Source organism: Taudactylus pleione, unplaced genomic scaffold (genome assembly GCF_031769625.1).
Source record: "Taudactylus pleione unplaced genomic scaffold, aTauple2 ptg000496l, whole genome shotgun sequence".
In the NCBI taxonomy this organism is placed as follows: domain Eukaryota; kingdom Metazoa; phylum Chordata; class Amphibia; order Anura; family Myobatrachidae; genus Taudactylus; species Taudactylus pleione.
The window spans coordinates 1,048,993-1,073,505 of record NW_028284898.1 but is presented as its reverse complement, the minus strand read 5'-3'; the positions used below and the strand labels follow the sequence as shown (position 1 = coordinate 1,073,505).

General features: G+C 43.0%; 1 protein-coding gene across 1 annotated transcript in view; it reads left to right on the top strand.

Moving 5' to 3' along the window:
- Positions 1-24,513, top strand: part of LOC148502466 (uncharacterized) — a 106,737-nt gene that overhangs the window by 67,379 nt on the left and 14,845 nt on the right. Inside the window, exons 5-9 of the mRNA XM_088449802.1 lie at positions 12,443-12,457; positions 20,105-20,256; positions 20,681-20,717; positions 22,427-22,605; positions 23,939-23,957. Of these exons, the coding sequence (XP_088305928.1) occupies positions 12,443-12,457; positions 20,105-20,256; positions 20,681-20,717; positions 22,427-22,605; positions 23,939-23,957 (402 nt within the window). The remainder of the gene's footprint in view (positions 1-12,442; positions 12,458-20,104; positions 20,257-20,680; positions 20,718-22,426; positions 22,606-23,938; positions 23,958-24,513) is intronic.

The window sequence follows — 24,513 nt, the reverse complement described above, 5'->3', positions numbered from 1 at the left end:
GTCGCGGTCAGCATTCCACAATAAAAAGCTCTTTGATGATGTAATTCCGGTTCCGCCAGGAGTGCGTGTACATTCCACCGGAGTTTTTATACAAGGCCACTGGCTGTCCTCAATTGTTCTACCACTGGAACTGGCTTAATTTTCCAGGTTCCATTTTCCATGTTTCGACAGTCATCTTAGGCACACTTAGTCATCGGTGGCCACCTTGGAGTGGGGCAAACAAATAATTCTTAAAAAGTCCAGAATAAATATGGCCATCTAAAATATAACAAAGGGGATAGGATATAAAAATAATTAATAGCTAAATAATATAACAAAAAAAGGATAGAATTGAAAGTAGCAGAGTAAAACACATGGAAAGAAATAAAATATTAAAAAGACATCAATGGTGGGAACCGCATGGTTACTAAAGTGCATTCCCACCATTGAAGTCAATGAGGGAAACTCCTCAGAGGCTCATCTCTGCAGCGGTTGGAGCATCATTCGCGAAGTACAGTCCTTAGATGATGGTACAATGTCCGGTGGTCTGCGCTTCTTGGTTTTTTTTTTTAAGAATACTGTGGCTGCCTACTGAGAATGAAGAGAACCGGAACCAAGGTGTAGGTGAGAATGTTTTTTTTTTTTTCTTTTACATTTCTCATCCTGGATTCTACTGGACACGATCTACACCTGGGACAAAGTGAGTATGTATGAGTGTGAGTGTATTAAAGTTTTACTGTCACAGTGTGTGAGTCTTGTCTTTTCTTAAATATTTTTGTTGCAGGTGAAGTAGAGGCACCAGTGGGTACTTAATGCCTTGCATGCTGATACTTGTGGTTCTCCAAGTACCAGCATGTGGGGGATGCTTGCTTGGACCTTTAGTTCTCTTGTATAGGACAATATTATTTAAAATATTTATTAAACTATCAGCTTGGTCCCCACTGTCCAGAGGATCCCTGTACTGGGCTGACTGCTGGGGGTGTTGAATGCTTTGGCTGGAGATCCCTGTGAAGAATGTCCAATGGCTACCGCATAACACCCCGCTACAAAGAGTCTGGTTCTGGCTAATATACAGGAGCTCTACTCATTTTGTCCCCCATATTTCCACAAACAGGACCGGCTCACAGATCCTGGTGCTAGTTTTGTTTCTATAGGAAGACTTCGTGTTTTTTTTTTTAAATTTAACAATTTACTAGCTTTTACACACAGAAGCCTGCACAGATCTCACTAATCTGTTAATTCTTCTGTGAAACACGCACCTGCTCAGTCTAAACTCGCTAGCCTGAAGCAGGTCTATTATTTTCTGAGGTTTTTTTTTTACCAATTCTATACAAGTTTAAAATTTGCTCTCTATTACCTTTCACAAGTTATCTGTTTTCCATGGGAAAACATCTGGATTTAAGTTTGGCTATTGTGAGTTGTGGGAATGCGAGAAGCTGGCAAGTTTACATGTTCTCACACCCTATTACATGTGTGAGCTGTAAAAAAATGTGAGTTCAGTGCTAAAAGTTAAACTACAACAAAATATAGTATCATATATATAAACAAGTGAAAATATCTCTAAAATCTACATCTAACACAACAAAATGATCATCTATGTGTACTCAAAAGAAATACATATCTTTCCTAAATTCATGTCAAAAGGATGATGTGATGTTATTTAAAGAAAATGTGCAGTTTTGTAGATTAAAGATGACAGGGTTTCAAATTGAAATATCCGGAACACCTCTCTTCTGAATAATTTGTTTAGAACATCTCCTCCTCTTTCTCCGATCGAAACCTGTTCAATACTTCTAAATGTAATTTCCTCAGGCTTGGAGTGGTGATGACTAATAAAACATTTAGAGACAACATGATGTTCCACTTTATTTGTAATATATCAAAAGTGTTCTTGTATAAATAGTTTCAAAGTTTTTTTGGTTTCTCCCACATATTTCAGACTACATGTATATTCCAAGAGGTACTGTATATACGCTTATCTTTGTTATCTGGAGATCCTTGGTTGTTGAAGAGGTCCAATAGGACTTTGAAATGTATATATAGAATAACAGAGATAAAAAAGACATATTAATTCTAACATTGTGCGTATTTTAGAAACTTTGTGTCCCCCCATAAAAATCACATATGATTAGTAGTGTATATGGTATCATGTATAGGGTTTAAAATAAGAACTGTATCAGTCCCATATAGCATATTTAAACCCATCAATATTTACAAAAAAAAACAATTCTATTAAAACAATGATAAAACACACAATAGTAATGTGGACAACTGCCCACTGATAGGTATTGCATGTAGCATGTAAAATATATGAATCTCATATCTGTCCAAATAAGGAGTAAGGGGAATTGAAGCAACCCGACACGTTTCGTCTGTAGGTCAGACTTCATCAAGGGGATACATTACACTTAATTCTGTCAGATATGAATTTAATTTCTTTCTGCAATACTCACAAACTTCAAATCTCTGCAGACAGACTTAACAACATTATTAATGTCTATCTGACATACATGATAAAATGCTACAACATCAGCATACATAAAAATAGCAACCCCACCTTATTTTCTTGGGCAACTTGAAGTTTTAAAATAGATTTGACTGTTACAGTTTTAAAATATAGGTGTAAAGAAGCTTTAAGTGAATTAGATCTCTATGAGACAACACCTTGTGGCACAATTTCCCAAAAACTGCAATTACAGTTCAGATTTTAAGGATATCCATGCTTGAGTCCAGATGGTTAAATCAAATTGATTGAGATACTAATTATTAAGTCATCTGTGCTCAATCATGGATTTCCTTAAAACCTGGACTGTAATGGAAAAGTTTGGGAAACTTTGCCTGAAGGAATTACAAACAGGCAAACAGCAAATTTGCAAAGATTATTTTTATGACTGGGTATCTCCTAAATTGGTATCTTTAGAAACTACTATTCCAATAAAGGTATTAAAGACACTAAAGCAGATAATTAAAACCATTGGATTTCTTGTTAATGAGCTCCGCCAAAAGAGAAAGCAATTGTCATACAGCTCAACTTTTCTATGTATGTCCCTTGATCGATCAAAATTGTAAATAGCTACAGTGTATAATGTTGGCTGCCTCACTTCCTAACTATAACTCTAGGAATGCTGATGAACAAACTTTGGTATACATAAACAGTGGTGGGGAGGGGCCTCACTGGGAAAAGGCGTGGCCTCACAGCACTCCCCCAGTTTCATCACTCTGTGGGCGTGTCCTGCACTCCCAGAGATGCCGGGTTGCCCCAGAGACTCTCCATACACTACCGGATACTCCTCAGTGGCCAGGAGCCAAGCGCTGCACTGTGATGTTAGTGTGCATTGCCCATCTCCATGTAACAGACAAGGAGCAGGCATTGTGGTGTCACCTTCTCGGTGGGTGATACCTGGTGTGGTCCACACCACCCCACCCCCTCCTAATAATGCTACTGTACATATACATATTGCTGGCTAGCATGTATAATTAAATAAGATTAAATGCATTCCATAGGGTACATCACTCACCCAACAGCAGATGTACAATCTTACTGTCTGGTTCACACTAATGGCCTAAATGGCAGGCTAATGGAGTAAATCTTTATCAATGTTTACGGGAATAAGTTGGTCTGGATGCAGGTGGAACAATACATAATATAACACATGCTAAATTATATTCTGTCTCTACAATTCTGGGTACAGTGGGCATGATCAGAGATAGGTGGATTTCGAACATCGAGCGCAAGCGCCCAATGTATTACATCTGCGCTAGCAACTGAGACTCACTACAAATGCATCCTAATGGCTATCGCTGGTGGATGCAGATCGGAAATGCATGGAAACTCATGTAATATTGATAGGCATACCTTGGGAGTGACTGGGGTGTGGCTTTTGTTGGCAGGCGTGTCGGGCACATGCTGGTGACAGGGACGGCATTGAAAGGAGCAGTTCCATAGGCATCGGTGGCCATGTATTGTTGGACACTCAACAACCATAGGGTTGCTCTAATGTCCGATGGTGCGACCGCAGTGGGATGGAGCTGCAGCAGGTGGGCATCGCATTATAAAGCTGGAACCTTTACTGAACAAGGAAACGCAAACAAATATAGTATAGCAAAACTTTGAGACACAGCCATTTTTACAAAGCTGTAGTATAATATAATTTTATAAATGTATATTATAGTTATATAGTGTGATTTGTTAGAGGGTTGGGCATGGGATCCTGCGGTTGGGTTGCCAGCAGTGAGAATACAGACAGCGGCATCCCGACAGTCAGAATCTCAACTCAGTTATGAAAGTGCCCTAACCCTTCCCCCACCTTACCTGCAAGCCTAACCCTAAATCTCCCCTTCCCCCGCAAACTAACCCTCCCCCCGCAGCCTAACCCTAACCCTCCCTCTCAGCAAACCCTGCCCCTCCCCCTAGTAACTACAGGGCCGGATTAAGGGAAGGGGCGACAGGGGCAGTCATCCTGGGGCCTCCACACACAGGAGAGCCCCCACACATATACCCGGCGACCGGGGGACTAGAGGCACTGGTGACCTGCTGCCTGTGCTGTTGTATGATCAGCAGGGTAAAGGCAGATATCAGAAAGTGGACAGTCCGGGGATCCGCGGCGCTCAGGAACTTTATTGAACCAGTAGTACCAGTGGCCGATGCAATAGTTTCTTTCATTTAATCGGTGCAGCGTGTGTGATATCATGTCGTCACACAGCGATGCATCCATTGAAAGAGAGCAGGCAGCCGAGGAGCAGTGCCACAGTGAGCAGCCGGAAAACAAGTAAGGTAAGTGAGGGGGATGGGCGCTGGGGAGGGAGATGCTGTGTGCCGAAGAGACAGGTGGGGTCTGTGAGAGGGTCACCAGGGGGGCACTGTGGCAGTATTGGAGGGGGACAAGGGCCTCCACAACTTAGTTGCTCCCACAAGACTTAATGCGGCCCTGAGTACCTAACCTCTAATCATAAACCTAACCCTCCCACTAACCCAATACTTACCGTCATGATGTCAGCGGTCGGGATTCTGACTTCTGTCAGGATTCCGGCACCAGTATTCTGACCGCTGGCATCCGAACTGCCAGGATACCGACTACGTCCCCTGTAGGGTTACTCCATTTATTGCCATTAGTATTTGGTTTTTTTAATGGCTGTGCCAAAAAATATTATATTCTGTCTGTACATCACAAATGATATGTTTTATTAAATACGGCAACTCTGTTAATTCAAATAGAAGATAATGAATATTTTTATAGCCTTTACATACATGTATCTCAATGATGTTTTAGATGAAAATAATTTCATCCTTTGTATTCTTAGAAAGTTATGTTGGTTTTTCATGTCAATGTAACTGATTTATTTCTTTTATCTGCTGATCTTTTTTACAGTTTATTACAGAAGAGTTACAGATTAAATGCAGCACTGGCAGCTGTAACAGGTGACTGTGCCTATTAAGGTGTGTTGCAAACCTGTGTAGTTATCTTCTCTTTCATCTTATTTATTAGATACATAAAATTATTTGTACCTGAGGTTTGTACAGTGACAGTGTAATGTTGCAGAGTTAATTTACGATCTGGGACTTGGAAAAACGTGTTAGTTATACATTTTGAATGATAGCTGATAGATGATAGGGGGGCATAAGAGTGCCCAGTGGGGTATCTTCTGTCAACATTTGTCATGTCGACATGCATTATGTCGACAATGTCAAAATGTCAGCTCACTTAGCATGTTGATAGTGACCATGTTGATATCAATCTTGTATACACGGATGACAGGGCAGCATGATTGAATGTTGAATAGTGATAGAATGTCCCTGATGGCCCAGCAGTCACTTACCGGGTCAAGGCGGCATCGGTGTCCCCAGTGTTGTCTTTTGGTACCTCATGCGAGCAGCAGTTCCGGTGCCAACACCTGATGGAGTGGAGTTCTGTTGAACACTTTTCTCCTATCCCTGACCCTAATCCCTCCCGGTGGCAGCTAAACCTAACCATCGGCTGAGAATGTCAACATCTAACATGGCAACATTTCAGATGTCGACATTGTAAACATGTTGACATTCTAACTGTTGACTATGTGACCGGATCCCCAAATGCCCACTATGTTGCCAAAAGTAACATTCTGGAAAAATATATTCTTTGTACAATATAGTATATATTAAACTAACCAAGATATGTGGGCATTATTTTCTCTACTACAGCTACTGCAATGAGTATTGTGTTAAACTCCAGATGGATGTATCTAAATATTTATTTATTTGATGTATGTGTCAAGTTTTTTGATTAAAGGCTAACTACCAATTTACGTATACCTATAACAACATATAGAAGAATACAAGAGTCGTGCTTCATAGTGATCATCTCCCAGGCTTAACAAAGGATATTATATGTAAGAAAGTGACAAGCTTGATGATGTACAAACCTATATTCAGTACTCTGACAATGAAAGCCCAAATCCATTTCTATATACATTATGTGGTGTCATTAGGAGTTATATGAGGAGTTAGGGCAGCACAGACAGTGTAATGGTTAGCATTACTGCCTCTCAGCACTGAGGTCATGGGCCCTACCTGTGTGGAGTTTGTATATTCTACCTGTGCTTGTGTGGGTTTCCCCCGGGTGCTCCAGTTTCCTCCCACACTCCAAAAATATACTGGTAGGTTAATTGGCTGCCAACACAAATTATACCTAGTGTGTATGTGTGTGAGCATTTGATTAGGAACATAGAGTGTAAGCTCCACTGGGGCAGGGACTGATGTGAATGGCCAAATATTCTCTCTGTAAAGCGCTGCGGAATTTGTGTGCGCTATATAAATAACTGGTAATAAATAAAAAATAAATATATCTGGTGCTGCAAGTTTTGGAATCTAGTCTTTGAGAACATAAAGTACCAATTTATCTTGGTGTGGTGTAAAGGTCAACAGACAGAAGGTTGACAATGTATTGGTCAACACCAAATGGTCGACAGACAATAGGTCAACAGGTACAAAAGGTTGACAGTACAAAATATCGACAATGACAAATTGTCACCACAAAAATGGTTTAGGCATTTGTTTTAAGGCAAACCCTAACCCTCCATCTAATACTTAAACCTAACCCTCCCTCTGGTGCCTGAATTTAACCCTCCCTCAAGTGCCTAATCCTAACCATAGCCTAAACTTAACCGCCCCCTCCGGAAGCTAACCCTATCCCTTCCCTAAGTGCCAAAACCTAACCATAAGCTTAAAATGTAAAGAAAAAAAAATAATATATATATATATATTTATATATATACATATTGTGTCAACCTTTATTGTGTCGACCATTTGAACCTGTCGACCTTTTGCACTTTCGACTGTTTGTCATTCGACATTTAGTACCTGTCGACCAATTGACTGTTGAACATCTGGTGTCAACCTATACATTGTCGACCTTTTGTCTGTTGACCCTTCATACGTATACCACTGTATCTATGGGGAATAGAGGAACTATTTCATATGATAGCAAATAAATGAGTATGATGGCTTCCCACACTGCAGAGTGGCACATACAGTATATCTCCTGCCAACCTCTGTCCAAAATTATCATCAAAGTAGCAACAGCTTAAAAAACATTTATAAACATGCCCAGAATTGGTGCCCTCTCTGTACTGCCATGAATCCGAAACCTGTTCCACATGTTAGTATATTATACTAGAGGGTTATAAAATGTTGCTCTTTAAATAAACATATCATTTATATTACAGAAAAAAACCCATAGTTGATCAGTAGCCTACATAGAAAAAATACATTTATTAACAAGATTTAATGCCAGCAAACATTTGTTGTTAATAGACAATTTCCTCTAAGACAAAACATCATTTTCTGTTGTCCTAAATACAACACCCATAGCCGTGATCCATCCATAGGTACAGGCAAAAGTTCCTGCAGTAACTAGTCATTCAGTTTCATATCTAGATCATGTGTCAGAGCTGACTGACCGTGAATTATGTCTATTTAAACTAATTGTTATAGCACAATAAATGAAAATGTCTTGAACACTGAGCTGTGTCATCCATGGGTTGTCCCTTGACCAGATCATACTAAGATAAAACCAACGCAGAATTCATTCATTAAGCATTTGGTTTGTTGATGCTCTCCTTGGATATTTATCAGGACTGAAGGACTTTTACAGAACACAAACCATGCGGACCTTACATTTTATTTCCTTGCCTTGGTTTCTGCTATTGTTGGCCATTCTTCCTGGGACAGGTAAGACAGGCGCTCTTTAGAAGTGGCTTTATTGCGGATAATGTGGTTCCTATTCATGTAATGTACAGTGGATAAATTAAAAGTGATATATCTAAAATAATGTGAGAAATATATAAATATTACACAATAATAACAATACGGTATAATGAGTGTAAGTAGATAAATGGATGGAGTGGCATAATGATACCACAGCAACATTTCTAAATAAACTTGCTATTTTTAAACAAGACAAAATTATGAATAATCCATCATAATCCTAAAATGAGGTACAACATATATTTCAATTCTCTATATGTACAATGAAATACAATCTGAACACGCATTAACATATGTAGGTTGGCTTTGCTCCATGCCCTCCCATTCACTTTACAGTAGAGAAGCTTGATCACTTTGTGTACACAGGGATCTCCATATTTCTGCTTATCTATCCTATTTAGGTGATTTTAAGATGACCTGGCTAATACAATTTATCCTTCATCTTCTACTAAGTGCTTTCTCTTTCTTCTTTGTTGCTGTGTTTTAGCTGTGTTTTTAGTAATATAAAATGTTTTTATATTATGTGGCACAGTGCTTAGGGGGAGATGTGTCAAGCTTTAGAGATAAATAAAATGTAGTAGTTGCCCAAAGCAAACCAAATATTCTATAATTTCAAAGACTGCTAGATAAATGACAGTTAGAAGATGATATGGTTGCTTTGGGCAACTACTGCAAGGCTTTTTCCCTGTAGTTTTATGACCAGGGCTGGCTCAAAGTGCCCGGTGCTAGTTCTTAAAATATGAGGGACCCATACGCAGAAAACTTCGTGGCAGAAAACTGTTCTTTTTTTAGCTCTCTTTGAAAGTAGATTTTTTTTTATTATTCCACCCTTTAAATGTGGTTAGATTCTATAGATTTTTTCAGAATATTGTAAGACTACATTAAAGTAATTGTTGCCAGGTATTAGAGATGCTTAAAGTCCAGTATTAAAGGCAGTTTGAAATTCAATTGAAAATTCGTATTTCATCCTTGAACTTTTTAGTTTAATATCACTTCAGCAACATTCAGTTACATTTATTTTAAAATAAACTAAAAAACACAAATGTATTTTCTGCATGTTTAAGACTAATTGGCTACAGTTTATAGCATTGTATATTTTTTTTGAAAAATTAATTTGATTTATTACTTTGTTCGAGTGGAAAGTTCAAAGTCACCGCAATAATAAAAATACAACACTATGTAGACATTTAAGCTTGAAATGTTTTGTAACTTAAAGGTAGCTCAAATATTTGTAGTCCTTATAATGTGCAAGAACGTAACACAATTTTCCAACTTTAGAACCTGTTTGACCACTTTGAAACAATTTCAATCATCTCTAGAAAGGGCATTTCCATGAAATTTCATTTGAAATGTGGTGCTTAATAAAAAAATTAAAAAAAATGAGAAAAAACACAAATGCTAGGCAGTGTCTAGGGCTAATCCCTGTGTGTTGTGTACACAATACTCAGAAATTGCAAAAATAATTTAATATAAAACCAAAATATACATGCATATAATAGAATTCCTGCCGTAAACCCTGGGTAGTCTCCAAGGAAATATACCAATATAAACAACCTAAAAGAAATATTCTAGGAAATACGGTGCATAAATGCAATGCAAATTAACCAAAGAAAAACCAACATATATAAATGTATCAATTGATAATAAATAAATTAATAAATAAATACTGTGTGAGTGACCTATACAAATATATATATATAAAAGTTGAATAACCATGATATACAGTCCAAATGTTATACCAAGCAGAAACATATGGTTATAATATATACGTAGAAATGATGTAGAAAATAGAAATTAGTCAATGGAGATTCCAGATATAATTACCGGGTGCCTGCTCAGTCCTATAGGGTGCAGTAGTAAAGATCCAGCAGGGTTGGAATAGCCTGCTGCTTGTGCAGTCCCTTGGCTGTAAGATGCTCCCAAATAATAAAGTTCCAGTAAGGCTTGTAATCATCCGGTTTTAGATGGAACAAGGTCTCAGTCCCAAGATGGTAGGCAATGGGGGGGTCCAGTAAAGTGCAAATCTCTGGTAATTGGTCTGACATGTTTCCCTGTCACAGACAGTTTTTTCAAAGGCAATTAGAAAAAATAGTAATTAAAAAAAGCTCTTTCTTGAAGAGAAAAACTATACTCTATAAATACATTCCCCTTGGATATTTATATTAATTTGTATATGTAAATTATGTATTTAAATTAACATAAACTTCCCCTGACAAGTGCTTTTAATAAAAGGGCAAAAATTGCATTTCTGCTCTCTGGTATTAGAACCTGGATAGGAAAGACCATAAGAAATGTATCTATCTCAGCCTCCTGTTCTCCCAGAAAGATAAGATACCATTTATATTAAAACAGAGAATTTCCTTTTTAAATTACACAAACTACAAAACTCAGTTGTAGTCTGACAGCTTTAAGATACACCTGTAAGTTATCACAGGAGGTGCTAAATGGATCTTTTCACTAGACCCAAAAATGACATCCCTGTCACTTGGCACAATAAAGGCCATTTGCTCATTTGGACATGATGCCAGTTTGCATAGTGCCCAAATGTGTACTGTACATGCACACACAACAAGCCACATGTATATGTCTGTATGTAGATCTGCTGACATGTGACACTTGTGTCTGTTGGTGTCTGGATAGGTGGGATGGGGGGAGGGGAAGGCTAATACAGGCAGAGTACAATAAGGTCAAGTTTGCATAGTTGGTAGCATATTATGACCCACTTAGTGATGCCCATACGCCTGTCAGTAGCTGTATCAACTGCGGGTATCCTAACGCTGGTGCAAAACCACAATGATGATAATGACGATGGTCTGATTGGCTGATTGAAAATTCACATCAGCAGCTGATTTCCTTGTTGATTGCACATACATTATACGGTTATGTGGTGCATATAATAGGTGGTGAGATCCATAATCCACTGCAATATTGTTGATTGAGGCTGTAGATTTAAAGTGACAATAATTTAAAAGGCAAAACCTAGACAGGTAACCAGTACACCATAGAATATATGGGGATAGTGGCATAAATAATAATTAAGTTTTATACTTTAAGAAGCACATATATTATTTATCAATATAGAGATAATATTTTTTTATTTTTATGTATAAAGTGGACAATATTTTTATTGTTAAGTACAAAGGGGTGCCTTTATACTTAACATTATATTATTTTAAATAGTTATGGAGACACAACATTTTGTTTTAAATAATTAAAGGAGCATAGATATAATACCCCTTTTCTACCAAAATTCTGGGTCTGACCCGTGTTGGAACAGGGTTCCTATCCGGATCAGACCCGGAATTTAGCCGGCGCCGACTCGGGATATTCCCGAGTTGCCGCCGCTCAAACCGGAGTCGGGTCTGCATAGACCTGGCTTTCCCGGCGTGAAAGTTGACGCTTGGAGATGATGTCATCTCCAAGCGCCAATGAAGCTGGACCAATCGGCCGGCTTTCAGCGCACTCCAGGTCATCGTGACCCGGAGTGTGCTGTTCTTACAGCAGGGTTTCACGGGCTATGCCCGTGGTAAACCCTACTATTTACCTGGGTTGGATTGGGCGATCCAACCCTCTCCCCTTTTACACCAGGAAGGTGCCTGGTTTAACCCTGCAATAACCTGGGTTTTAGCTCCGGTGTAAAAGGGGTATAAGATGGCAACAGTTCACCCCTTCAAAAATAAAACCTGGAGCACATGACCACATGGGGAATTTGTGCAGAATTGCAAAATTGTCTAAGTGCGTTTATACAGTATATAGAGTGTAGATGAGTGCAGCTCCTGAATGCAAGCAGCATGTGGGATTCACAAGCTCCGGATTGTGACTATTTTTAACAAGACATTTATCTTATGATAATTAGACAGAAAGCCCGTCCCAAGACATCTAGCAGTGCTGTGGTGTGGAGTATGGGGTTCTACGGTTAAAAATGAGTTTAAGGAAAAGCAACTTACCTTACCAATGCTGGTCTCCTGTTCTGTCTTGTCAGAAGTGCTTGGTTACAGAGTTACAGAAGTTGTTTCTAGATGGGACAATTAGGTGTTCCTTGTATATTGTATTATTATACTCATCCTGATATAATTATCAAACTGTTTAAGTGAATCATTCAATTAAAACTTAAGTAAAAAAAATGCTACCTTGCTTTACCAGTTGTTTAATTAAAATTCAAGTGATTATATTTATTTAAATGCAAAATATAACTGAATATTTTTTTGTTTTGTTTTCTAGGTGCACAGATCACAGGTATGTACATTTTAATACACTTCTATGATTATATCGCCCTCATTCATTTATATATCTCCTTCACTCCTCTGCCTTTTGGATAACAGAAAAAAACAATTGTGCTAAAATATAATTACATGTTGTTAAGATATGTTTTATATTATATATTTTGAAGATACGTTGCTGCAAAAATAGATTTTCCATGTTATTGTCGCACATTAACAAGTAGAACCAAAAGTAATTAGTAATGAAGACAGTTCCTTTGTCCTCTCAATCTATTGGTTCATCTAAGTTCTAAATTAGGCAAAACTGAACCTTTTTTTTATGAAAACGGTGATGCTAAAGTGGTAAGAGATTTGAATTTTGGGGGTATACTTACTATACATTGGTTTGTCAAAGCTGGCTATCATTATTTAAGGGGAGATGTATCAAGTCATGGGGGGAGATGTATCAAGTCTTGGAGATAGACAAAGTGTAGTATTTGCCCAAAGCTGCACTATGTGCACCAAATCTATTGTGCACATTCTTATGATTTGCATATTCATTAGATTATGTGCGACAGCAGAGAGATGCATGCATGGATCAGGGAGATCCGTGATACATGCATCTGTCTGTGCTGCTGTGTTAAAAAAAATTAAAAACTGTGTACATTTAAACAAAAAAAAAAACAGCGTACCCCCCCAAAAGAACAATCAGCCCTGGGCTTTGGAGACCCAGTGCTTATTGTGCTAAATACAGGGGACAAATGATGTTCCTTGCAGTAAGCACAACCAGCACCAGGCTATTCAGAATCAGTCCTTGTTGCCAAAATACAAAAGACAAAAGATGTAGGGGTCCATGTATTTAGCGCAACCAACACTGGGCTCTGATCCGGTCCTGGTTCTGGAAATGCAGGGGAAAAAAACTGTGCATGGTTCCACTGTAAATTTTGGAACCAGCACTGAACTTTTTCTAGTGAGAGGGTAATGCCCCAGCCAGAGGAACCCTTTTACCTGGTCCCCCAGCTAAAGCATTACCCCTGAATGCTAGTCAGCCCAGGCCAGGATCATTAGGGAGCTGGGGACCCCCCAATAAAGGGGTCCCCCTCTCTAGGGCACAGCAGGCCTAGGCTAGCCCAGGGCTATCCCTAGCATCCCTGGAGCAGTTGGTGACAGGTTGATTGTGTAGTGTGGTATAAAAAATAGAAAAGATAATATTGTCTTTTGCAGTTAAACTACAGATCCCAGCAAGTCTTCAGTACCAGCATGCGGGGCATTACGGGCACGCTGGTACCTGTAGTTCCACATCAGAATAAATATTTTAAAAACCACAGAACACACACACCGTTGAAAGTAAAAATTTATTAAAACATACATGCAAACACACATACACACTCACTATCACACATACTCATCTACATATCCCTGAGGCCATTCATGCAAAAAAAATCCATACTAACTTCCTCCAATGTTTCGATCATGTCCTCTTCTGTCCATTTAGGCATCCAGGCTCTTGGACCCTGAATCTGTGGACATTAGTACTGTCCTCTAAGGACTGTACTACCCGAATGACCGCTCAGCGGCGGGATTTCACTATAGAAATCCTGATGCTGAGCATTCATTGGCTGAGAGAGACGAGCCTTTCACCTCTCAGCCAATGAACGGTACCCACCATTGAAGACAATGGTGAGAATCGCAAAGGTAACCTTAAGAAACCTCGCGTAATGCCTTGCATGCTGGTACTTGTGGTTCTCCAAGTACCAGCATGTGAAGGAGGTTTGCTGGGACCTGTACAGTAGCTCCAAAGCAAAATAGTATATTTTTACTTCTATCAATTGCACCACACTACATAATCAACCTGGCACCCACCAGGGAATAGCCCAGGGCTATCACCTTAAGCCTGGTGGGCCCTGGAGGGGGGGATGCTTTTAATGGGGGGTCCCCAGCTCCCCAAGGATCCCCAGCCTGTGCTGACTAGGGGTCAGGAGTAATACTTTGACTGGGGGGACCCGGTGAAAGAGTTCCCCTGGCTGTGGTATTACCCTTCCCCCTTGCTCGAAAAAGTTTGGTGCTGGTCCTGGAATTTACAGGGGAACCCTATGTATTTTTCCTCTGTATTTCCAGATCCAGGACCGGATCAGAGCCCAGTGCTGGTTGCACTAAATACAGGGGTCTCCAATGTCTATTGTCCCCTGAATAATGGCAACCAGGACTAGTTCTGAATAGCCTGGTGCTTTTTGTGCTTAATACAGGGGACCTCTATATTGTTTGTGCCCAGTATTTAGCACAACCAGCACTGGGTCTACAAAGCACGGGGCTTGTTGTCCTTTTGGGAGGGTCGAGGGGAACACCTTTTTTTTCTATTTTTACACAGGTTTTATTTTTTTTAAACACAGAAGCACAGACAGATCTCACTGATCCGTTCGTGTGTCTGTGTCATTGACACACAGATTCATGTATAACGGATCTCATTGTTCCGTCCGTGCGTCTGTGTCATTGACACACAGATGCATGTATAACAGATCTCCCTGATCCATCCGTGCATCTCTGTCATTGTCACACAGATACATGTATCACGGATCTCCCTGATCCATGCGGGCATCTGTGTCGTCCATGACATCATTCAGCGTGCATACACACGGAACGATATCATGCAAATCGTGAACGACAAGTAGAGGACTTTCTGCATGTTGAAGAGATCAGTGACCACGATGAATGACCCACGGGAGCGCGCATCGCATCGTTATACTGTAATGCCCACACACACGGCACTTTTTAAATAATTTGTCATTCCAATCGATCCAAAACGGCCAAATCGTTTAAAACAACGTATCATGTGTGGGGGCTTTAACTGTCAATTCAAAAACTGTGCTAGATAAATGACAGAAGCTGTTTGGTTGCTTTGGGCAACTTCTCCATTTTATCTCTCTCCAAGGCTTGATACATTTACCCCATATTATTTATGTTTCTGTGTTATGTTGCATAATATAACACTGTAAACTACCACTGATATACTATGCTATACTATACATACTGCACTATACATACTCTACTCTACTATACTATACATACTGTACTATACTATACATACTGTACTATACATACTGTACTATACATACTATACTACACATACTGTACTATACTATACTATACTATACATACTATACTATACATACTGTACTATACTATACATACATACTGTACTATACATACTATACTATACATACTGTACTATACTATACTATACATACTATACTATACATACTATACATACTATACTATACATACGGTACTATACTATATTATACATACTATACATACAATACTATACTATACATACTGTAGCTACCACAATATACTCCATTGGAATATAATGCATGAAAGTACATATATAGGTTAAATATAACATGAGTAAATACCACACCTGATTACAAGACACACCACAGTTGAATCATGAATTCATTATCAGCATAGTGAAAAATAATATATATTTCTATTATGACTACCTGTGACATTGGCTTATGGAAGGCACTTTTATAGCGATATAAACCCCTTATTTAATGGCTGCTGTTTGTAGATAATACTGGAGATTTCCTTGCTGACCAGTGCATGAATAGCATCTGTACTGTGCTCGTGCAGGTCTCCCTCTGCGAGATCTCCCAAGCATATTTGCCAACTCTCCCTGATATAACAGCAATCTCCCTGTCTCCCTGAAGAGTCCAGCAATCTTCCTGATTGCACCTTTCCCCCATTATGAAGCTGTTATATACAAAAAAACCCACAAGAGCTATATTCATTCAAACTGGATAATTAGTATAATTTCCCTGCATTGGGTATAAGGCACAATGATCCCTATGGCTACATGCATTTTCTGAAAAGTATCAGTGTGTTTTCATCATCAAATAAATCTTACTAACTGCTTTGGGGCTCATTTACATGTGGATGTAAGGCCTTTTTGTGACGCTCCTCTCAGATGATGTAGCAGTACACGCCCACTTTACTGCCACGCTCATAGGTGCTGCTGACACAATCTCTCTAAAATACTTTTTCAAAAGTAGACAAGTACAGTATGCCCCCTAGCTGCTGCCTGATTGACAGGCTGTGGCCGTTTGAGTTCACCCCCTGTTTCCTTGGAGTGCGGAGGCCAGGGTCTGCGTCTTCTGGCTCAGACTTCCTGGCCTCAGCATTGGAGCTGCAAGAGGCAAGGGCGTATATATAATGGGTGCAGGGTGTGCATTGCTAGAGAAGGGGGGGTTAGGTTAAAGCACCCCCGGGGGAGGTTAGGGCTAGGCACCCCCCAGGAGGGTTAGGTTTAGGGTTGCAGAGAGGCGAGGTTAGGTTTAGGCACCCCCCAGGAGGGTTAGGTTTAGGGTTGCGGGGAAGGGAGGTTAGGTTTAGGCACCCCTGAGGGGAGGGTTAGGGTTAGGAACAAGGGGAGGAAGTTAGGGTTAGGTATACCTAAGGGAGCGTTAGGGTTAGAAGGGGAGAGGAGAGGGTTAGGGTTAGAACTTACAGGGCCAGATTAAGGTCTGTGGGGGCCCCTGGGCAACAAACATGTGGGGGCCCCTATTAAATGTGACAAACTGGGGGTATGCGCAATGGGGACCTTATGCAGAGCCCCCAGTAGTGTCAGTGCCCACAGTGGTAGTGCCCCGTATGCAGTGCACCCAGTAGTAGTGCCCCTTATGCAGTGCACCCTTTGCAATACTCCCATTAGTAGTGCCCCCTGTAGTAATGCCCGCTGTATAAATGCCCCCAGTAGTAATACCCCTGTAGTTGTGCCCCAAATAGTAATGCCCCCCAGTAGTAATTGGGCGTGTGCCCAATAATAATGCCCTAGTAGTAATGCCCCCTGTATAAATCCCCCAGTAGTAATACCCATGTAGTTGTGCTCCCAATAGTAATGCCCCCAGCAGTCATTCCTCCTGTAGTAGAGTCCTCTGTAGAAATGCCCCTCTATTAGTACACCCAATACTAATGCACCCTCTCTAGTAGAGCCCCCAATAGTAATGCCCTCTGATTAATGCCCCCAGCAGTAATGCCTCCCCCTCCGAGTAATGCCTCCCCCCAAGAAATGTCCCCAGTAGTAATTCCCCCCCCCAGTAATGCCCCAGTAGTAATGCCCCCAATAGTAATGCCCCCAGCAGTAATGCCCCCAGTAGTAATGCCTCCCCCTTCCCCGAGTAATGCCCCACTAGTAATGCTCCCTCCTGAGTAATATCCCCTGTAGTAATGCCCCCCGCCAGTAATGCCCCCAGTAGGCCGCTTGCACTAGAAAAAAAAAAGAAAAAGCCCATACTTACCTAAAAGCTAAGCCCCGCGTCCGCTGCAGTCCACTCGGCTGCTCCTCTGCACTATGGCAGAGACGTCATGACATCTCTGCCATAGTGCACTTCGTGAGCCAGAAGCTGGAGCTCATGTGAGCTCAAGCCTCCGACTCTGGCTGCCGCTGTGGGGAGGGAGCCGGGCGCCTGCTGGTTACAGCGGGCACCTGGTAAATGGAGCCTCCCTGCGGTGTGTGGGTTATGTTGGCCGGAGGAGGCGGAACTGGTTCCGTCTCCTCCGGTCCACTTTAACCCCGATGGGTGTGGGGGCCCTTAACGTGTGGGGGCCCAGGGACGATCTCCCCTGTCACCCCCCTGTTAATCCGGCCCTGAGGATTTACCTTAGGCTGGATTTTCAGCTTTCTACCTTCCGGCGTCAGTATTACATATGCCAGGCTTAAGTCAGGCGGTATGTTATACCAATTCCTGCAAAACAAATGCACCCCTTGCATGGCAACATGGTTTGTGCAGGTACACGGTTACTTGCTCTATCTCACTCTATTCCCAAATCTGAATCAGGATCATTGTCATCTTGATCAGACCCATATGTTTTTCTGAAAAACTTTTTGGATATGGACACAAGCAAATGCATGACATACATACACTTTGGTGTTTCTCTTTTGCAGTCTTTAAAAACCCAAACCACACATAATAGCAGAATAAATTGACTATCGCCATACCAGCTGCATTTATAGACTGTGGGCCCGATTCTGAGCACACACACAGCCGATGTCAGAAGCAGTGGAGCGATGTTTTTGTACTGCACATGCGTCTTGCTTGTCTGCACACAGAGGGCCTGATTCAGCATAGATCACAATTGCAGCCATGTACGCCGAACGGGCAATGGTGCGTCTACGTATGCTCCACAGTGCGTGCGAGCAGGTTAGCATTGCGATCGCACTGCGATCAATCACGCAGATAGAAAGCCAAGCCATCGCAGAGTGAGTGATGAGACATCAGCATTTGGGGGCGGTGACGAGGGAGTGGTCAGAGAAACGCAGGCGTGTCTGTCCATATAAACGTCATTTCCTGGTTGTGCATAAATTATCCACTATGACGGCATACGCAACTTGAGTACTCACTGCGTGTAACGTTACTTGCAATCTATGAGACAGGTCAGAGCTGCTGTAATTCTGTGTGAGTTTCCAATGTTACTCGATGGTACGATGTGTATGCAGGACTGTGAGGTATTACGGATGTGAGAGAGCGTTTGTGGGCGTCTCTATGCTGGCAGTGTGGTTGCAAACAGCATATTTTTGCAGCAGAATTGCATGCGTCTACGCAGCCACGATCACAATAGCAATCCGTGGTAGATCAGGCCCAGAGTCTTTGTACTGATTCAGATGCATGGGCTCCAAAATGTATTAGACATGTATTGGCCATTCCTGGGCAATGACAGGGAATTGGCTATTCTGATACATGGCGATGCCACAATTTATGGGAGTGTTGCCGGCGTGGTGCTGATGTGCGCTGAGAGTGGTTGTGTAGTAATATCCTTCATCGCTAAGTTTCGGAGGTCATGCTCTAGTATGGGTCTAGTGCGACCGATGGTGGAGTCTAAAGATGCACCAAGTGGTATATAAGCATCTAAAGAAGAAAATTGGGCGTCTCAGTACACGCACATTTGGGTACAGGGCTGTACGCCAGGGAAGGGCTTGTATCAGCATCAGCATTAAGTCATAGATGGACTGTAACTGTGGAAGAAGACGCGCACATGGGCGCCGATGTGTCCTATTCAGAGTCTTCCCCTATTAGTCTAATATATACACCAGAAAGGAAAAGCAACATTCCTATTCTACAAAAAATATTTTTTTAAATGATTGACAATGATAAATACAGAAAGCTCAGTGACCTAAAGCTCAGTGACCTAGTGAAGGAGATACGGATGAGACTCAGGATCGGAAATTTCAAATAATTAGTTATGAAAATGATACTGATGTAATATATTACATTGTCAATTTCTGATAGTTGTGAATTATGTTTTACTGCAGCATCATCAACAGTTCTCACTACAAGCGCAGCTTCAACTGCTCCCCCACCCTCTACCACAACAGCCACTGCAGCAACCACTACTACTGCAGCTCCCACTTCTACAGAGGCTCCCACGATGACAGTAGCAACAACTACTACTGCAGTTCCCATTTCTACAGCAGCTCCAACTACTACTGCAGCTCTCACTTCAACAGTGGCTCCTACTATTACAGCAGCTCCCACTATTACAGCAGTTTCCATTTCTACAGTGGCTCCCACTACTACAGAAGCATCCACTAGTACTGCAGCTCCCACTTCAACAGTGGCTCCCACTACAACTCCTGCAAGCACTACTACTGTAGCTCCCACTTTAACAGTGGCTTCCACTTCTACAGCGGCTCCCACAACTACAGCAGTTCACACTTCTACAGCTGCTCCCACTACTAGAGCAACAACCACTACTATTGCAGCTCCCACTTCAACAGTGGCTTCCACTTCCACAGATGCACCCACGACGACAGCAGCAACCACTACTACTGCAGCTCCCACTTCAACAGTGGCTCCCACTACTACAGCAGCTTCCACTACTACAGCAGGAACCAGTACTTCTGCAGCTCCCACTTCCACAGTGGCTCCTACTACTACAGCCGCAAGCACTGCTACTGCAGCTCCCTCTACTACTGCAGTTTCCACTTCTACAGTGGCTCCCACTACTACAGCAGCAACCACTAGTACTTCAGCTCCCACTTCAAAAGTGGCTCCCACTACTACAGCAGCAAGCACTACTACTGCAGCTCCCACTACTACTGCAGTTTCCACTTCTACAGCAACTCCCACTACTACAGCAGCAACCACTACTACATCAGCCCCCACTACTACAGCATCTTCCACTTCTCCAGTGGCTCCCACTACTACAGCAGCAACCTCTACTACTGCAGCTCCCACTTCTACAGCAGTTTCCACTTCTACAGGGGCTTCGACTACTACAGCAGCTTCCACTTCTACAGTGTCTGCCACTACTAAAGTAGCAACCACTACTTCTGCAGCTATCACTTCAACAGTAGCTCCCACTACTACAGCAGCAACCACTACTACTGCAGCTCCCACTTCAACAGTGGCTCCCACAACTACAGCAGCTTCCACTACTACAGCAGGAACCAGTACTTCTGCAGCTCCTTCTTCCACAGTGGCTCCTACTACTACAGCAGCAATCACTGCTACTGCAGCTCCCACTACTACAGCAGTTTCCACTTCTACATTGGCTCCCACTACTACAGCAGCAACCACAACTACTGCAGCCCCCACTACTACAGCAGCAACCACTACTATTGCAGCTCCCACTTCCACAGAGGATCCCACGACGACAGCAGCAACCACTACTACTGCTGCTCCCACTTCTACTGCGGCTCCCACTATTACAGCAGCTTCCACTTCTACAGCAGGAACCACTACTACTGCAACTCCCACTTCAACTTTGGCTCCTACTACTACAGCAGCTAGCATTACTACTGCAGCTCCCACTACTACAGCAGTTTACACTTCTACAGTGGCTATCACTACTACAGCAGAAACCACTAGTACTGCAGCTCCCACTTCAACAGTGGCTCCCACTACAACTCCAGCAAGCACTACTACTGCAGCTCCCACTACTACAGCAGTTTCCACTTCTACAGCGACTCCCATTACTACAGCAGCAACCACTACTACTGTAGCCCCCACTACTACAGCAGCTTCCACTTCTACAGTGGCTCCCACTACTACAGCAGCAACCACTTCTACTGCTGCTACCACTTCTATAGCAGCTCCCACTTCTACAGTGGCTCCGACTACTACAGCAGCTACCACTTCCACAGCGGATCCAACTACTCTAGCAGAAACCACTACTACTGCATCTCCAACTAATACAGCAGCTTCCACTTCCACAGTGTCTCCCACTACTACAGCAGCAACCACTACTACTGCAGCTCCCACTTCAACAGTGGCTCCCACTACTACCGCATCAACCACTACTACTGCAGCTCCCACTACTACAGCAGTTTCCACTTCTACAGCAGGAACCACTGCTACTGCAGCTCCCACTTCAACAGTGGCTCCTACCACTACAGCAGCTAGCACTACTACTGCAGCTCCCACTACTACAGCATTTTCCACTTCTACAGTGGCTCCCACTTCTACATCAGCTTCCACTTCAACAGTGGCTCCCAATACAACTCCAGCAAGCACTACTACTGCAGCTCCCACTACTACAGCAGTTTCCATATCTACAGCAGCTCCCACTGCTACAGCAGCAACCACTCCTACTGCAGACTCCACTACTACAGCAGCTTCCACTTCTCCAGTGGCTCCCACTGCTACAGCAGCAACCACTACTACTGCAGCTATCACTTCAACAGTAGCTCCCACTACTACAGCAGCAACCACTACTACTGCAGCTCCCACTACTACAGCAGTTTCAACTTCTACAGCGGCTCCCACTACTACAGCAGCAACAACTACTACTGCAGCCCCCACTACTACAGCACCTTCCACTTCTCCAGAGGCTCCCACTGCTACAGCAGCAACCACTACTACTGCAGCTATCACTTCAACAGTAGCTCCCACTACTACATCAGCAACCACTACTATTGCAGCTCCCACTTCCACTGAGGCTCCCAAGATGACAGCAGCAACCACTACTACTGCTGCTCCCACTTCTACAGCGGCTCCCACTACTACAGCAGCTTCCACTACTACAGCAGGAACCACTACTACTGCAACTCCCACTTCAACTTTGGCTCCTACTACTACAGCAGCTAGCACTACTACTGCAGCTCCCACTACTACAGCAGTTTACACTTCTACAGTGGCTTCCACTACTACAGCAGAAACCACTACTACTGCAGCTCCCACTTCAACAGTGGCTCCCACTGCTACCGCAGCAACCACTACTACTGCAGCTCCCACTACTACAGCAGTTTCCACTTCTACAGTGGCTCCCACTACTACAGCAGCAACCTCAGCTACTGCAGCCCCCACTACTACAGCAGCAACCACTACTATTGCAGCTCCCACTTCCACAGAGGCTCCCACGACGACAGCAGCATCCACTACTACTGCAGCTCCCACTTCTACAGCAGCTCCCGCTACTACAGCAGCTTCCACTACTACAGCAGGAACCACTACAACTGCAGCTCCCACTTCAACAGTGGCTCCTACTACTACAGCAGTTTCCACTTCTACAGCAGGAACCACTGCTACTGCAGCTCCCACTTCAACAGTGGCTCCTACCACTACAGCAGCTAGCACTACTTCTGCAGCTCCCACTACTACAGCAGTTTCCACTTCTACAGTGGCTCCCACTACTACATCAGCTCCCACTTCAACAGTGGCTCCCAATACAACTCCAGCAAGCACTACTACTGCAGCTCCAACTACTACAGCAGTTTCCACATCTACAGCAGCTCCCACTACTACAGCAGCAACCACTACTACTGCAGCTCCCACTACTACAGCAGTTTCCACTTCTACAGCGGCTCCCACTACTACAGCAGCAACCACTACTACTGCAGCCCCCACTACTACAGCAGCTTCCACTTCTCCAGTGGCTCCCACTGGTACAGCGGCAACCACTACTACTGCAGCGATCACTTCAACAGTAGCTCCCACTACTACATCAGCAACCACTACTATTGCAGCTCCCACTTCCACTGAGGCTCCCATGACGACAGCAGCAACCGCTACTACTGCTGCTCCCACTTCTACAGCGACTCCCACTACTACAGCAGGAACCACTACTACTGCAACTCCCACTTCAACTTTGGCTCCTACTACTACAGCAGCTAGCACTACTACTGCAGCTCCCACTACTACAGCAGTTTACACTTCTACAGTGGCTCCCACTACTACAGCAGAAACCACTAGTACTGCAGCTCCCACTTCAACAGTGGCTCCCACTACAACTCCAGCAAGCACTACTACTGCAGCTCCCACTACAACAGCAGTTTCCACTTCTACAGCGGCTCACATTACTACAGCAGCAACCACTACTACTGTAGCCCCCACTACTACAGCAGCTTCCACTTCTCCAGTGGCTCCCACTACTACAGCAGCAACCACTTCTACTGCTGCTACCACTTCTACAGCAGCTCCCACTTCTACAGGGGCTACAACTACTACAGCAGTTTCCACTTTCACAGCGGATCCAACTACTCTAGCAGAAACCACTACTACTGCATCTCCAACTAATACAGCAGCTTCCACTTCCACAGTGTCTCCCACTACTACAGCAGCAACCACTACTACTGCAGCTCCCACTTCAACAGTGGCTCCCACTACTACCGCAGAAACCACTACTATTGCAGCTCCCACTTCCACTGAGGCTCCCATGACGACAGCAGCAACCACTACTACTGCTGCTCCCACTTCTACAGCGACTCCCACTACTACAGCAGCTTCCACTACTACAGCAGGAACCACTACTACTGCAACTCCCACTTCAACTTTGGCTCCTACTACTACAGCAGCTAGCACTACTTCTGCAGCTCCCACTACTACAGCAGTTTACACTTCTACAGTGGCTCCCACTACTACAGCAGAAACCACTAGTACTGCAGCTCCCACTTCAACAGTGGCTCCCACTACAACTCCAGCAAGCACTACTACTCTAGCTCCCACTACTACAGCAGTTTCCACTTCTACAGCGGCTCACATTACTACAGCAGCAACCACTACTACTGTAGCCTCCACTACTACAGCAGCTTCCACTTCTCCAGTGGCTCCCACTACTACAGCAGCAACCACTTCTACAGCAGCTCCCACTTCTACT